We start from the raw sequence: 16,370 nt of genomic DNA, 5'->3' as shown, positions 1-16,370 counted from the left end.
TTCCTGTGCAGGTGGCGGCAGGGACATTCCACCAACACACGTACTCCCACCAGCCGCTCCCCATGCACTCCCACGGCCTGCACCCCGCCTACGTCACATCCTACGCCCCCACCCACTTCACCGGCACCTTCCCCTCCCCCATGGCGGGGCTGGCCGGCGGTCAGCTGTACCACACCTCTCCCCCTCACCTGCGCCAGCTAGCGTCCAGCGTACCTACGGCAGTACAGGTGTACCCTACTACCTGCCAGGTCACCACGCACACCTTGCCCACCACTGCCACAGGTGCTGTCGCTCACATCCACCCCATGCATGCTGTTGACACCTGTCCCACACAGCCTGGCACCAACACCGTCAACTCTGGTGAGTAGTCGGCCTCTGGGTCTTGTGGTGCTGGAGGTGAAGATAATCGGTGAAAACATGGCAGCTTTTTGACACTTGACCAAGGTTGCAGCGTGATAATTGGTGAAAACATGGCATGTTTTTGACACTTGACCAAGGTTGCAGCTTGATAAGTGGGGCAGGTTTTTGACACTTGACCAAGGTTGCAGCTTGATAAGTGGGGCAGGTTTTTGACACTTGACCAAGTTTGCAGCTTGATAAGTGGGGCAGGTTTTTGACACTTGACGAAGGTTGCAGCTTGATAAGTGGGGCAGGTTTTTGACATTTGACCAAGTTTGCAGCCTGATAATCGGTGAAAACATGGCAGGTTTTTGACAATTGACCAAGGTTGCAGCGTGATAATCGGTGAAAACATGGCAGGTTTTTGACACTTGACCAAGTTTGCAGCCTGATAATCGGTGAAAACATAGCAGGTTTTTGACACTTGACCAAGGTTGCAGCCTGATAACACAAACTATAAAGCTGAAGCAGAAGCTCTCATGCAGGCCGCCTCCTTCGTTCAGGACTCCGCAGACCCTTGCTACCAAGTTGTCTTCCTCTCGGACGCCCTTTCAGTCCTTCAGGCCCTAGAGAACGACAAACTCCCACAGCTGGCCAAAGCATTACAGATGGTCAGACAAACCAGAAGAGTTGTCCTCCAGTGGATACCAGCACACTGTGGGATACCAGGAAATGAAAGGGCAGATGAGCTGGCAAAAGAAGGAGCCGTGGAAGACCAACCTGAAAACAGTGTCAGCTTTAGTGAGCAGAAGACAATCATCAAGGCATTGATGAGGCCAAGGACAAACAGAGATGACTACCACACAATGTCCAGAGAGCAGCAAGTCAACCTCATCAGGCTGCGTACTGGCCACAACAGGCTCAATGCTCACATGAACCGAAAGTTCAAGCTGGCGCCATCACCAACCTGTGCCTGCGGTCAAGAGGACCAAACAGCGGAACACATCTTACAGCGATGTCCCTTACTAGATGAGGAACGAAAAGAAGTGTGGCCGTCACCAACTCCCTTGCAGACCAAACTATACGGCAGTCGACAGGAGTTGGAGAAAACGACAACATTTATCACCAGTGCTGGACTGATTGTGTAACCTCTGCGAACGCCAAGAAGAAGAAGCAGCGTGATAATCGGTGAAAACATGGCATGTTTTTGACACTTGACCAAGGTTGCAGCCTGATAATCGGTGAAAACATGGCATCCTTTTGACACTTGACAAAGGTTGCAGCCTGATAATCGGTGAAAACATGGCAGGTTTTTGACACTTGACCAAGGTTGCAGCCTGATAATCGGTGAAAACATGGCAGGTTTTTGACACTTGACCAAGGTTGCAGCCTGATAATCGGTGAAAACATGGCAGCTTTTTGACACTTGACCAAAGTTGCAGCGTGATAATTGGTGAACACATGGCAGCCTTTTGACACTTCGCTAAGGTTGCAGCTGGAGTGGCTATTGAAATGGATGTTGCTACGTAAGTTTGAAAGAGCTGGCATGATGAGAAAAATGCAATGCTGTTTTATGTTTATATGTTATGTTTGTCCTCTATGTTCCTTGGCCACAGAGTAGCACCTGCAGGTATGGGGGTAAACAGACCATGATCGTATTGATCTTGCACTTTTCATATCTTGGTACCTTTGATCATTGCAGCAGGTGAGCAATACATGTGCAGTTCATCCTTTAATTTCATGTCATATCACACCTGTTACCTGCAGTCACTGTGGTCAGGTGTGAGAGAGACCTCTTATCTTGCAGAGACCTTGTGCCACATGTCATACCTGTTATCTTGCAGAGATTTCTTGTGCCAGATGCTTGCAATGTTTTCATGCAACCTTGCTGTTGTCCATCAGGTCAAGTGCCGGTGCTGAACGTCTCGTTGCCACCAGTCACAAACGGTCACAACCCCATCCAGATGAAGTACCTGACCGCCGCCTTCAGGGTGGGTATGCTGGCCATGGAGACGCTCGCACGTCGTGTCCATGACGACCGCCCGCAGACCAAGTACGCCCGCAACCCGCCCTACGGCGAGGACGTCAAGTGGCTTCTGGCCATCGCCGTCAAGTTAGGTCAGTACTTTTGCCCCTGATCCTGCCTGTTATTGCTGTATTCAAGTCACTGATTGTCTAATGTTGGTTATTGCATACTAGGTCATTCGAATAACCTCAAAGGTAACAATCTGGAATAACCTCAAAGGTAACAATCTGGAATAACCTCAAAGGTAACAATCTGGAATAACCTCAAAGGTAACAATCTGGAATAACCTCAGGTAACAATCTGGAATAACCTCAAAGGTAACAATCTGGAATAACCTCAAAGGTAACAATCTGGAATAACCTCAAAGGTAACCATCTGGAATAACCTCAAAGGTAACAATCTGGAATAACCTCAAAGGTAACCATCTGGAATAACCTCAAAGGTAACCATCTGGAATAACCTCAAAGGTAACCATCTGGAATAACCTCAAAGGTAACAATCTGGAATAACCTCAAAGGTAACAATCTGGAATAACCTCAAAGGTAACAATCTGGAATAACCTCAAAGGTAACAATCTGGAATAACCTCAAAGGTAACAATCTGGAATAACCCCAAAGGTAACAATCTGGAATAACCCCAAAGGTAACAATCTGGAATAACCCCAAAGGTAACAATCTGGAATAACCCCAAAGGTAACAATCTGGAATAACCCCAAAGGTAACAATCTGGAATAACCTCAAAGGTAACAATCTGGAATAACCTCAAAGGTAACAATCTGGAATAACCCCAAAGGTAACAATCTGGAATAACCCCAAAGGTAACAATCTGGAATAACCCCAAAGGTAACAATCTGGAATAACCCCAAAGGTAACAATCTGGAATAACCCCAAAGGTAACAATCTGGAATAACCCCAAAGGTAACAATCTGGAATAACCCCAAAGGTAACAATCTGGAATAACCCCAAAGGTAACAATCTGGAATAACCCCAAAGGTAACAATCTGGAATAACCCCAAAGGTAACAATCTGGAATAACCCCAAAGGTAACAATCTGGAATAACCTCAAAGGTAACAATCTGGAATAACCCCAAAGGTAACAATCTGGAATAACCCCAAAGGTAACAATCTGGAATAACCCCAAAGGTAACAATCTGGAATAACCCCAAAGGTAACAATCTGGAATAACCCCAAAGGTAACAATCTGGAATAACCCCAAAGGTAACAATCTGGAATAACCCCAAAGGTAACAATCTGGAATAACCTCAAAGGTAACAATCTGGAATAACCTCAAAGGTAACAATCTGGAATAACCCCAAAGGTAACAATCTGGAATAACCCCAAAGGTAACAATCTGGAATAACCCCAAAGGTAACAATCTGGAATAACCTCAAAGGTAACAATCTGGAATAACCTCAAAGGTAACAATCTGGAATAACCCCAAAGGTAACAATCTGGAATAACCTCAAAGGTAACAATCTGGAATAACCCCAAAGGTAACAATCTGGAATAACCTCAAAGGTAACAATCTGGAATAACCTCAAAGGTAACAATCTGGAATAACCCCAAAGGTAACAATCTGGAATAACCTCAAAGGTAACAATCTGGAATAACCTCAAAGGTAACAATCTGGAATAACCTCAAAGGTAACAATCTGGAATAACCCCAAAGGTAACAATCTGGAATAACCCCAAAGGTAACAATCTGGAATAACCTCAAAGGTAACAATCTGGAATAACCCCAAAGGTAACAATCTGGAATAACCTCAAAGGTAACAATCTGGAATAACCTCAAAGGTAACAATCTGGAATAACCCCAAAGGTAACAATCTGGAATAACCCCAAAGGTAACAATCTGGAATAACCTCAAAGGTAACAATCTGGAATAACCCCAAAGGTAACAATCTGGAATAACCCCAAAGGTAACAATCTGGAATAACCCCAAAGGTAACAATCTGGAATAACCCCAAAGGTAACAATCTGGAATAACCTCAAAGGTAACAATCTGGAATAACCTCAAAGGTAACAATCTGGAATAACCCCAAAGGTAACAATCTGGAATAACCCCAAAGGTAACAATCTGGAATAACCCCAAAGGTAACAATCTGGAATAACCCCAAAGGTAACAATCTGGAATAACCTCAAAGGTAACAATCTGGAATAACCTCAAAGGTAACAATCTGGAATAACCCCAAAGGTAACAATCTGGAATAACCCCAAAGGTAACAATCTGGAATAACCCCAAAGGTAACAATCTGGAATAACCCCAAAGGTAACAATCTGGAATAACCCCGAAGGTAACAATCTGGAATAACCCCAAAGGAAACAATCTGGAATAACCCCAAAGGTAACAATCTGGAATAACCCCAAAGGTAACAATCTGGAATAACCTCAAAGGTAACAATCTGGAATAACCCCAAAGGTAACAATCTGGAATAACCCCAAAGGTAACAATCTGGAATAACCCCAAAGGTAACAATCTGGAATAACCTCAAAGGTAACAATCTGGAATAACCTCAAAGGTAACAATCTGGAATAACCCCAAAGGTAACAATCTGGAATAACCTCAAAGGTAACAATCTGGAATAACCTCAAAGGTAACAATCTGGAATAACCCCAAAGGTAACAATCTGGAATAACCTCAAAGGTAACAATCTGGAATAACCTCAAAGGTAACAATCTGGAATAACCTCAAAGGTAACAATCTGGAATAACCTCAAAGGTAACAATCTGGAATAACCTCAAAGGTAACAATCTGGAGCAAAAATCAGGTTAGTTTGGCTACCACTCAATGTCCAATCTAATTCTGTTCAGTCAATCCCCCGAATTTGGAAACCTTTTTTGAAATTGCACAAATGTCTGACCAGTTAATCTATACATTGCCACTTTGTGGCAGGGTCCAGCATAAGCTGAAGTGAATGCATACCAAAAATGAAGTAAATCGGTGTAGGGATGTAGAATTTATTAGCATTTGTGTTGGTTGCATTTTGTGTAGGTCACCCTGTATTTGCAATTCTCACCCAGTGTTCTTTTATGATGAGTTGACAGAAAACCTAACCAGAGAATATTGGTAATATTTACAGGCACAGCGTTCCTGCAGCAGTTCTGTGCGAGTGCGGTCAACGCGGTGGTCAGCCCCTTCATCCTCTACGACCTGGCCATGGAGGCGGCCAACTTCCTGTCACGCAACAACCCTGTGCACCTGTCCAGCCAGTTGAGGTCCAACATCCTGAATCCTCTCTACCAGAAGTGTCTGCAGATGTGAGTGACACAGTGTCTTGTCTTGTCTTGTCTTGTCTTGTCTTGTCTTGTCTTGTCTTGTCGTGTCTTGTCTTGCCGTGTCGTGTCGTGTCGTGTCGTGTCGTGTCGTGTTGGTGTGTGTCCAGTCAGCTTAGGTCCAACAACCTCAACCCCCTCGACCAGAAGTGTCTGCAGATGTGAGTGACACAGTGTCTTGTCTCGTCTCGTCTCGTCTCGTCTCGTCTCGTCTCGTCTCGTCTCGTCTCGTCTTGTGTGCAGCCAACTGAGGTCCAACATCCTGAACCCCCTCGACCAGAGGTGTCTGCAGATATGAGTGACACAGTGTGTTGTCTTGTGTTGTGTCGTGTCGTGTTGTGTCGTCTTGTGTTGTGGTGTGTCCAGTCAGCTCAGGTCCAACATCCTCAACCCTTTCTACCAGAAGTGTCAGCAGATGTCAGTGGCTAGATGTTTTCTTGTATTGCCTTGTTTCTACAGATGCATATCTGTTCTGGTTAGCATAATGTTAGTTCAACGTATAGTGTGACTACTTTCAAAGCAAAGATGATCAGACCCTGTCCACGCTGTAATGATTTATGGCTGGATTACACATGGACGTTGAATTTAGAAAGCTCTTGCAGAGCAAACGATGAGGGGTGGAGATATATTCTTATGGAAGAGGAAACTTTTCATATACATAATAAAATATGTAATATAATATAGCGCAGATGTAAATTTTACCTCTATGTTGCAGGTTCATACAGTGTGCTCACCAACGCATCCACCACATCAGCAACGCGGACTACGACGAGTTTGTCAGCATCGTGTGCACGGCTCGCAACGCCTTCTACCTGGCGCCGGGCGGCATCGTGCAGTTCAATGAGCTGCTGCAGAGTCTACGCCGCTCCAAGTCCTGTCGTAAGGAGCTGTGGCAGCGCATCGTCAGCGGTCTGGCCACCGGCACCGTATGACAACTTGGGCTCTTAGGACCGAGTGGGATTCGCCCAGCCTTTGTCCTCGTCTTCTGATTAGCTGAGGCCTTGCTGTTTTCTGGTGTTCTAATTGGCCGAGGCTGAGTAGGCCACGCCCTGTTGTCATTCTGATGAAGGCTAAGGCTCTGTGTGTCATGCTTGGCTAGTTGTATGGTGTTTGGATTGGCCAAGGGTTGATAATGCCAGTTATCACTATTGCATTTTGATTGGCCAAGGCTGAGTATGCCATGCCTAGTTAGCATCCGGGCGTTAAGAATGCCCCAGTCTGAAGTGAGGGTGGGGTTAGACGTGTCTTACCATTTTACTGATACCCATGCATTTTCTGTGTCTGTTGTGGCTTATTTAGAAATGCTCTTTGAACGTGTGGAAATAAGAGACGGTGATGTCCCACAAAGTTTACACTAGATGTAAGTCATGTTGAATAGCTAGCATTGTTTTATCTGCACCCGGCCAGTGGCAGACGATCAACCATCAGCACCATTCAAGCAGACAGACACAGCAAGCAGACTCTGTCATTCCCCGTCTTAACCCCACGTGTGACTCTCAGTGTTGACTTGTGCCTGAATGGTGTCATCCTTCGTCATCACTGTCATGTGCACATCCAGCCAGGCAATTACACAGGATAAGACCATGTTTCCACTCTGACACATACCATGGTTTCCACTCAGACACATACCATAGGATAAGACCATGTTTCCACTCAGACACATACCACAAATCCTCAGCTCTGCAGAGTGGGAATTCTTTCTGAATTAATTTGGTAACTGGCGCTTGTGTCAACCTGCAAAATCAGTTTGGAAATGAAATTGCTCTGTGCACTGAAAGCAGGCAGGCTGTTAGTCTTGGTATGTGACCAAGTGGATGGAAACCTGTGGCTGTGTGCATGATGGTTGACATGGGTAGGACCGCACCTTTCACAGGGCCCTGCTCACTGACCAGTGTGTCGCTGCGTTGTGTGTGCGTTGTATGACACGGGAGTTTGTGGCATGACGAGAATGTTACATAGAGTTTGATGGATTCAAGATTTTGGTGTTGTGAAGGAGATGTTAAAGTCTGGATAACGCCTTACTCTTTCTCCCCTCTCTGTCCGTTTCACTCTCACTTCTCTTTCCATTGGATCTCTCCCTCTCAATCTCTCTCCCCCTCTCTCCCCCTCCCTCTCTCTCTCTCTCTCTCTCTCTCTCCCTCTCAATCTCTCTCTCTCTCTCTCTCTCCCCCTCTCAATCTCTCTCTCTCCTCTCTCTCTCTCTCTCTCTCTCTCTCTCTCTCTCTCCTCTCTCTCTCTCTCTATCTCTCTCTCTCTCTCTCTGTCTCTCTCTCTCTCTCTCTCTGTCTGTCTCTCTCTCTCCTCTCTCTCTCTCTCTCTCTGTCTGTCTCTCTCCTCTCTCTCTCTCTCTCTCTGTCTGTCTCTCTCTCTCTCTCTCTCTCTCTCTCTCTCTCTCTCTCTCTCTCCAGTGACTTTCATCACTTGACTTGTCCTCTTCACTGGAACACACTACAGGCGAGTGTAACACCACTACAGGCGAGTGGAACACACAAAAGGCGAGTGGAACACAAAGTTTACCACGTCCATCTTATCTTGTCCCACACTCTGCAATTCAAATCTTTTCCCTCCTAGCTTTGCCGTTCAAATCTGATCTCTCCTATTCTTAACTCTGTCGTTCAAATCTTATCTGTCCTATTCCTAACTCTGTCGTTCAAATCTTATCTGTCCTATTCCTAACTCGGTCGTTCAAATCTTATCTGTCCTATTCCTAACTCTGCCGTTCAAATCTTATCTGTCCTATTCCTAACTCTGTCGTTCAAATCTTAGCTCTCCTAATCCTAACTCAGCCGTTCAAATCCTATCTCTCCTAACTCGGTCGTTCAAATCTTATCTGTCCTATTCCTAACATTGCCGTTCAAATCTTATCTGTTGTTGATGAACCTTAGCAGCATGACATGATTTGTCACAGCAGTGTAAAGCTGACTTATCAACTGTCTGTGTGGATCTAGAGGTGAATTTCGTGTGTCTGTACTTTGATTGAATATGTTACACACAATTCGCATTGTTTTTTCTTGACTCATATATTCTGCATATTTTTAAAGGACAGGGTTGAAATACTGTGGTCAATCTAAACGAATGTGGGGATGTTGCTAACATTAACTTATTGCAACTAATTTGCCAAAGTAGCTGTCAAAGTTTGGGCACTTTTCAAAAGTTTTCGGAAATCCTTGGCATCACTGTTCCCCCTTCATAAAAAGTTCAGCAATTCTGTTTTAATGACTGCAATGATTGGAAATACGTTTGGATGTTTCACCAAAGGCCGATAACAAACATCCCTGCAAAGGCCATAACAGTAATAATACAAAACTCAGGCCATGGCAGTGAGAATACAAAACTCAGGCCATGGCAGTGAGAATACAAAACTGAGGCCGTGACAGCGCGAATACAAACAGCTCCAATTGTAGAGCTTCAGCAGTAGGCAAAAGAAACTGGGATTGGAATTGTTTGGTAAACATTACCTCTAACTTTAGCTGGGAGATTCACAATCATGCTTACTGAGCACACTACACTGAAAGAACTATGCATCTCACTTTAGGCTAACGGAAAGAAGTCGACACACCCTCGTTTTCTTCTGACTTCACGTGCAGAATTTGCAGAAACAAGGATTGGTACATGTATTAATGAAAAGAAGTATTTATATTTGTGAGTGTTTTCACAAATGTCAGCAGTTATTTAATTATCCCTTGAAGCAAGGGGTGGGTGTGTGTTTGTTTTTAATGTTATTAATTTTTATTTCACGAAATGTGTGTAGGAAAAAGTTAAAGTAGAAAAGAAATATGACATTGTGTGTTTTTGTTGTTGTAGAGAGACTTAACTCACCATGAATTTGAAATATTGAGTCAGATGTACAGGTATTTGATGCTTTTCAATTTGAAAGAGAATTTACATTATCCTTTTTAGATTGTCGTTTTATTCATGTGCTTTTCTTTAAATGTATATTAAAAACATGTAACTGCCATTGCTATTTGAGGAATTAATTTCAGAGAGATTTTTATGTGAGGTATATTAATATTTATACTGTGTGTACATGATGGAGTGGTGTGCGTAATATGGGATGTAATGAGGTCATGCTATCATGAAGAAAATGTTACTGTTGATGGCACAGAGGTAGTTTTATCGGGTTCTTATCGTGGTAAATGTTAAAAATAGCAACGTTACAAAACATTGCTTACATCATTTCACAGTACGTTCAGTTTGTTCAGAAGTAATGAAAGTTTTATGAAACATTGCCTACATCATTTCACAGTGCGTTCAGTTTGTTCAGAAGTAGTGACAGAAGTTGACGGGCGCAGTGGCCTAGCGAATAAGACATCGGCCTCCTAATCGGAAGGTCGTGAGTTCAAATCCCGGCCTTGGCCGCCTGGCGGGTTAAGGGTGGAGATTTTTCAAATCTCCCAGGTCAACTTGTGTGCAGACCTGCTAATGGCTTATCCCCCTTTGTGTGTACACGCAAGCACAAGACCAAGTGCGCACAAAAAAGATCCTGTAATCCATGTCGGAGTTCGGTGGGTAATAGAAACACGAAAATACCCAGCATGCTTCCCCCGGAGTGGGTGTATGACTGCCTGAATGGTGGGGTATAAACGGTCATGCACGTAAAACTCCACTCGTGCAAAAAGGGAACATGGGAGTTTCAGCCCAGGAAGAAAGAAGAAGAAGTCCATGGAAGTGGAACGGAGGCCACCAGGGCTGTCACTTGGTATGAGAAAAGAGCAGCTACATTTTACATTCAAATAATCGCCACCAAGAACGCTTAGTCATTACAGATGTTCATTTCCATTCTAATAATCGCTACCAAGAACGCTTAGTCATTACAGATGTTCATTTCCATTCTATTTTAGTAAATAATGAAAAACACAGAAAAAAAGATGTCTATCTGTTGTTGTATTTTACAGTGTAGAACTCATTGGCCATGCAACGATTCTCATCAACATGATCATTCTGTGTCGTGCTTTTGCTGAAAGGTTCTGTTCGTAAATAAACAGATCTATCATTACCATTTGCATTACTGTGTCCGCTTTTTGAGTAGTGTAGAAATGGCAATTTGATTTTTATGTGAACTACAGAGTTTTGATGGTTTTTATCATGTATTTGGATGAATATTTGTTGACATTTTTCTCAGTTACCTAGTAACTGGTGTGTTTGGTTAATCTTCTTGGATGTCGTTGTTTGATGTGTTTGTACCGGTAGCGTAGACATTTGATGCATAGGGCCGACTCCATTTCATTGTGTGGTAAGTTGTGTGTAACAAAAGTGAAATTGTGCATCTTGGTTTTGCGAATCATTTGTGTTGTTTTCCATTTTGACATGACATATCCATACTAGCCTCTGTGTCGGATGAGTTTGGTTTCACTGAACAAGCCTCTGTGTCGGATGAGTTTGGCTTCACTGAACAAATCTCTGTGTGCAAGCGATCAAGTTGACCACCACAGAGCTGTTCAGGTGTTTACACAGGTTAAAGACCACTTCAGTTTCAACACTGGTCAACATTCAACAACATGGCTGCTACCTGTGGAGAGTGGGAGTTTGGTCGTTGAATTAATTTGGTACGTCAATCTCTGAAATTAGTTCTGCAAAAACTCTTCTCACAGAAAGCAGCTAGGCTTATGATTATTGATATGTGTCAAAGTAGAAAGATGGTCTTATCCCAGGTAAAAGTCTGTGGAAAGGTGGTCTTATCCCAGGTAAAAGTCTGTGGAAAGGTGGTCTTATCCCAGGTAAAAGTCTGTGGAAAGGTGGTCTTATCCCAGGTAAAAGCGGAAAGATAGTCTTGTCCCAGGTAAAAGTCTGTGGAAAGGTGGTCTTATCCCAGGTAAAAGCGGAAAGATAGTCTTGTCCCAGGTAAAAGTCTGTGGAAAGGTGGTCTTATTCCAGGTAAAAGCGGAAAGATAGTCTTGTCCCAGGTAAAAGTCTGTGGAAAGGTGGTCTTATTCCAGGTAAAAGCGGAAAGATAGTCTTGTCCCAGGTAAAAGTCTGTGGAAAGGTGGTCTTATCCCAGGTAAAAGCGAAAAGATAGTCTTGTCCCAGGTAAAAGTCTGTGGAAAGGTGGTCTTATTCCAGGTAAAAGCGGAAAGATAGTCTTGTCCCAGGTAAAAGTCTGTGGAAAGGTGGTCTTATCCCAGGTAAAAGCGGAATGATAGTCTTATCCCAGGTAAAAGTCTGTGAAAAGATAGTCTTGGCCCAGGTAAAAATCTGGACAGCTGTGTGGTGGTCAACCTGATCGTGTGTACGGGAAGGGCGCTAGCTTTAAAAATGAAAGTTTTACGTAGAAGTCCAGACATTTGAGTGGGCCTTCACACAAGCCTCCATTGAGTGCTAATCTGCACTTTGACACAGTCTACGGTTTATCTATTAGTTTAAAAAAAAATAAAAGCACCAATTACCATAACATATGTTTTTTGTTTAGTATTAAGTTCAAGTGAAAGAATTTTGTGTTTAGCTTTGATTACAAATAAGACACAGTATGTTTGATTGGGACAGTATTGAAAAGGTTGGAATAGGTGTCACAATGTGAACGTATGCACGACTCCATCAGCTGATGGTATATTTCACAGTGAATCTTGCTGAACATTCTGCAGCATTACACATTCATCTAACACTTGCTGACAGAACTGGTGATGGCTTCAAGCCGGTCACACCGCACACCATTAAGCACCCAGCAACGCCACAGAGCAATTGGTTCATATTATGTTAAACAGACGTTCCTTCCTGTGGGAATGATCACGTCGGCCATCAGAGAGCTGCCCAGGCTTTTACACGCGAAGAAATCATCCTTCCACTTGAACATGTACCAAAAGTTAACGGTCCCGCTGCACTTTGTGCACAGTGGCACATTGTTTGCTGAATCAATTTTGCATATTGATACTGGTGTCATTTATGATGTTATTTCAGCAAAGATTTGTGACTGTGCACAGAGTGTAGCCAGAGCAGTGAAGGTTGGTGTGTGTGACTGTGCACAGAGTGTAGCCAGAGCAGTGAAGGTTGGTGTGTGTCACTGTGCACAGAGTGTAGCCAGAGCAGTGAAGGTTTGTGTGTGTGACTGTGCACAGAGTGTAGCCAGAGCAGTGAAGGTTGGTGTGTGTGACTGTGCACAGAGTGTAGGCAGAGCAGTGAAGGTTGGTGTGTGTGACTGTGCACAGAGTGTAGGCAGAGCAGTGAAGGTTGGTGTGTGTGACTGTGCACAGAGTGTAGGCAGAGCAGTGAAGGTTGGTGTGTGTGACTGTGCACAGAGTGTAGCCAGAGCAGTGAAGGTTGGTGTGTGTGACTGTGCACAGAGTGTAGCCAGAGCAGTGAAGGTTGGTGTGTGTGACTGTGCACAGAGTGTAGCCAGAGCAGTGAAGGTTTGTGTGTGTGACTGTGCACAGAGTGTAGCCAGAGCAGTGAAGGTTGGTGTGTGTGACTGTGCACAGAGTGTAGCCAGAGCAGTGAAGGTTTGTGTGTGTGACTGTGCACAGAGTGTAGCCAGAGCAGTGAAGGTTGGTGTGTGTGACTGTGCACAGAGTGTAGGCAGAGCAGTGAAGGTTTGTGTGTGTGACTGTGCACAGAGTGTAGCCAGAGCAGTGAAGGTTGGTGTGTGTGACTGTGCACAGAGTGTAGCCAGAGCAGTGAAGGTTGGTGTGTGTCACTGTGGAAGGATGCTCCCCGTGTTCAAGCCTGGACAGGTCTGTGGCGGCTGACGTGATGCCTTGCATGAGAGGGAATTCACCTTTAAAGTTTGATCTCAGAACACATTATACCCCCCCCCCCCCCCCTACCTGTTTATGAGCCCTAAGCTTGGATAAGTATAAAGGGTTGTTGGTTTAGTTTTTTTCTGTATTTGTACACCGTTCTTGTCTTGTTTTGGTTTGTGAAGTTAAAGAGTTTTGTTGAGTTCATACTGTACGTGTCTTTTGTCACATGTTTTTGATGGTGTGAATGTATACTACAAAGAGTTTTGTTGAGTTCATACTGTACGTGTCTTTTGTCACATGTTTTTGATGGTGTGAGTGTATACTACAAAGAGTCTGTGTGTGTATTTCATGCGTTTGTAATGTCCAATTTCTATGTCAGATGTTTATTCCTATACACCAAACTATGTCATGATTGATTTTTTATATGCATAGAATTAAATGATGCACGTGCTTTCCGTGTGATGTGTTGTGGTGAATCGTGTTGCCTTTCTCTGTCCATTATATAGAGGATTCATTGAGTTTGTTTGGTGTGACATTTTCTCTTCCATTGAAATACGGTCTGTGCGGAGCAGATGTTGAATTTTAGCATTTTTATTGGTTTTAAGTGTTTACGTACAATTTTGTTCACCCCTGTTGATCGCTCTCTGTTAAGTGTTATTTCTCTTTGCTCTTTGAAGAAAAACCTCACAATTTTGCTTTGTCTTTCTCACAAAAGAACACACCAGTCCTTTGTCTGAAGCTAAAATCAGGGATTGGTTTTGTTTTTCTTCAGTTCAAGCTTTCCGTTCCGTTTTTGGTTCGATGTGTCTCCCACTGATTCTAAGAATATTTGTCATGCAATTTAACTGCTTTTTTTTTTAGAGTAAACTATTAGTAAATTTATACTCCAACAAGCGCTAGGAAATTAATTGAGCAACGTTCTACAAAGACAGTAGCCAGGGTGTACACCTAGCAAATTAACTTACCCGATGCTCCCCAGCATGTCGTAAGAGGCAACTAACGGATTCTGTTTCTCTTTTTACCCTTGTTAAGTGTTTCTTGTATAGAATATAGTCAATGTTTGTAAAGATTTTAGTCAAGCAGTATGTAAGAAATGTTAAGTCCTTTGTACTGGAAACTTGCATTCTCCCAGTAAGGTAATACATTGCAAGCCCCTGGAGCAAATTTTTGATTAGTGCTTTTGTGAACAAGAAACAATTGACAAGTGGCTCTATCCCATCTCCCCCCTTTCCCCGTCGCGATATAACCCTTCGTTGTTGAAAACGACGTTAAACACCAAATAAAGAAAAGAAAGAAACATCAGTAGTGTCTTTTTGTCTTGACAGATTAGTCCTACCTGTGTTCTCATTGATTGGAGTTGAAACATTCTTCTGGTACTTGGAGAGCAAGTCTTGCAGTCATTTCATCATGCCAAACATTCTTCTGGTACTTGGAGAGCAAGTCTTGCAGTCATTTCATCATGCCAAACATTCTTCTGGTACTTGGAGAGCAAGTCTTGCAGTCATTTCATCATGCGAAACATTGAAATGGTGTCAGCATTTGCTCAGGAATACAGGTTTTGTGACGTTTTTTATTAACCTTTTTGTTGCTGAATGCTTTTCTTTGTTCAATCAGTGTTGATTGCATGTTAGCAGTGTTGATTGCATGTTAGCAGTTGAGTTTGTTAGGATTCATTCAGCACATTTGTAACATTGCTGTCAATCATTTCTGGAGCAAAACGTTTTTCCTTTGGTCATATGCAATTTTGAACATTCAGTTTGTGTGCGAATGTAAACTGGTCAACTTCATTCACTGTGTTTGGTCATTGGTGTTGATTTGACCAATTGGTGTTGATTTGACCAATTGTGTCTTGTACTTTGTTGGTTTATGGTGATTTTGCTGTGCTAGGCGAGCAAGAGTCCTTGTTAGTTCGTGCGCGGGTATCAGTTCTTCGTTACATTTTCCTTGTGTATTGTGTGTAGCCACGCCCTTCTGGTCAGTTTCCATTCTCTCTGTAGCGTCTCTTCTTCATCGCTTTGAACGTGTGGGGTTTCCAACGTGGATCATGTTTGTGTGTCTGGTCAGACCGGAGCTACGTTAACGAAACTATTTATTTATCACATTTAGGTGTGCGTCATCTGATTTCTTGTTATTATTCAGTCCCATTCATGTTGGCTGACTGTCACCTTTTTTGTGTGTGAGTGTTTCTGATGCTTATGGAGAGGGGTAGACAAAGATGTTTCTGTGCGTCACTTATTTATATATGTACCAGATTGTGCAGTCATCTTGTGTGTGGAGAAGTAAAATGCTGAATTGATTTTTTTCAAAGCATACACATTAAACTAAAAATGTCTTGTCAGCGTCATTCATTTGAGGTAAAGAGATATAACTTTTCAAATGTATTTTACCCAGGAACACCTCGGATGTTCTAGTACATGTACAAACATTCTACAAGAGAAAACACTTGTTTGATGCCAGCATAACTTTAACATATCTCAGTATTGTTGAACCTTCTGTCAAACATGCTTTTTGCTTCTTCAGCTCCATTTCAGAAAAGCACCTGAGATTTGGGGCATAAAACATGATTGGTTTACATGTGGAAATGTCACTATTGCTACTTATAATGATGTCAGATTTCAAGACCCTTCCCAAGTTTCACAATTCCAGAGAATTCAAGTTTTTAGTCCAAGCAAAGTTGTATATGAACTAAGACGATGAAACAATATTTCCTTGGTTACTTTTTGTGTGCGTTGATTGTATTCTTATAAATGTCATAACTATAAACATGATCTTTTTCTTGTTCTTATTAAAAGTGTTTGGATAAGTTTGATTCAGGGTATGAACTGCAGTGTGCTGTGTGCTGGTGTTTTATTTTGTCAGTTTGTGTTCTTGTATCAGTGTATGTTGTTTGTGAAATATTGATCGTTCTTTGTGTTGCTTAGATTGTGTGTACCTGTCGTTTCCATCCTCATTAAGAATCAAATCATCATTCTTTGCCTCAATAAATACTCTCAGGCTCAAAACTTGTGTAGAAATCGGCTTATTTAAGTCATTCAGAGAGAAAGAGTGTGTGTGTGTGTGTGTG

At 42.9% G+C, this 16,370-nt stretch overlaps 1 protein-coding gene and 1 long non-coding RNA gene across 5 annotated transcripts in view; both read left to right on the top strand.

Annotated features, from left to right (window-relative positions):
- LOC138958058 (zinc finger SWIM domain-containing protein 8-like) overlaps positions 1-7,772 on the top strand; it is a 45,610-nt gene extending 37,838 nt beyond the window's left edge. For all 4 annotated transcript variants that reach the window (XM_070329109.1, XM_070329108.1, XM_070329110.1 and 1 more), the window contains 4 exons: positions 12-360; positions 2,242-2,457; positions 5,444-5,621; positions 6,352-7,772. In XM_070329109.1, coding sequence (XP_070185210.1) covers positions 12-360; positions 2,242-2,457; positions 5,444-5,621; positions 6,352-6,568 — 960 coding nt within the window. In that variant the 3' untranslated portion in view covers positions 6,569-7,772. The remainder of the gene's footprint in view (positions 1-11; positions 361-2,241; positions 2,458-5,443; positions 5,622-6,351) is intronic.
- Positions 7,773-7,922: 150 nt separating this feature from the next.
- Positions 7,923-16,308, top strand: LOC138958056 (uncharacterized). The gene is made up of 2 exons (XR_011453277.1): positions 7,923-11,386; positions 11,478-16,308. It is a non-coding gene; the product is annotated as an uncharacterized lncRNA (long non-coding RNA).
- Positions 16,309-16,370: the final 62 nt, after the last annotated feature.

Source organism: Littorina saxatilis, linkage group LG2 (genome assembly GCF_037325665.1).
Source record: "Littorina saxatilis isolate snail1 linkage group LG2, US_GU_Lsax_2.0, whole genome shotgun sequence".
NCBI lineage: Eukaryota > Metazoa > Mollusca > Gastropoda > Littorinimorpha > Littorinidae > Littorina > Littorina saxatilis.
Note: the sequence above shows the minus strand (reverse complement) of the source record. Positions and strands in the feature narration are given on the sequence as shown.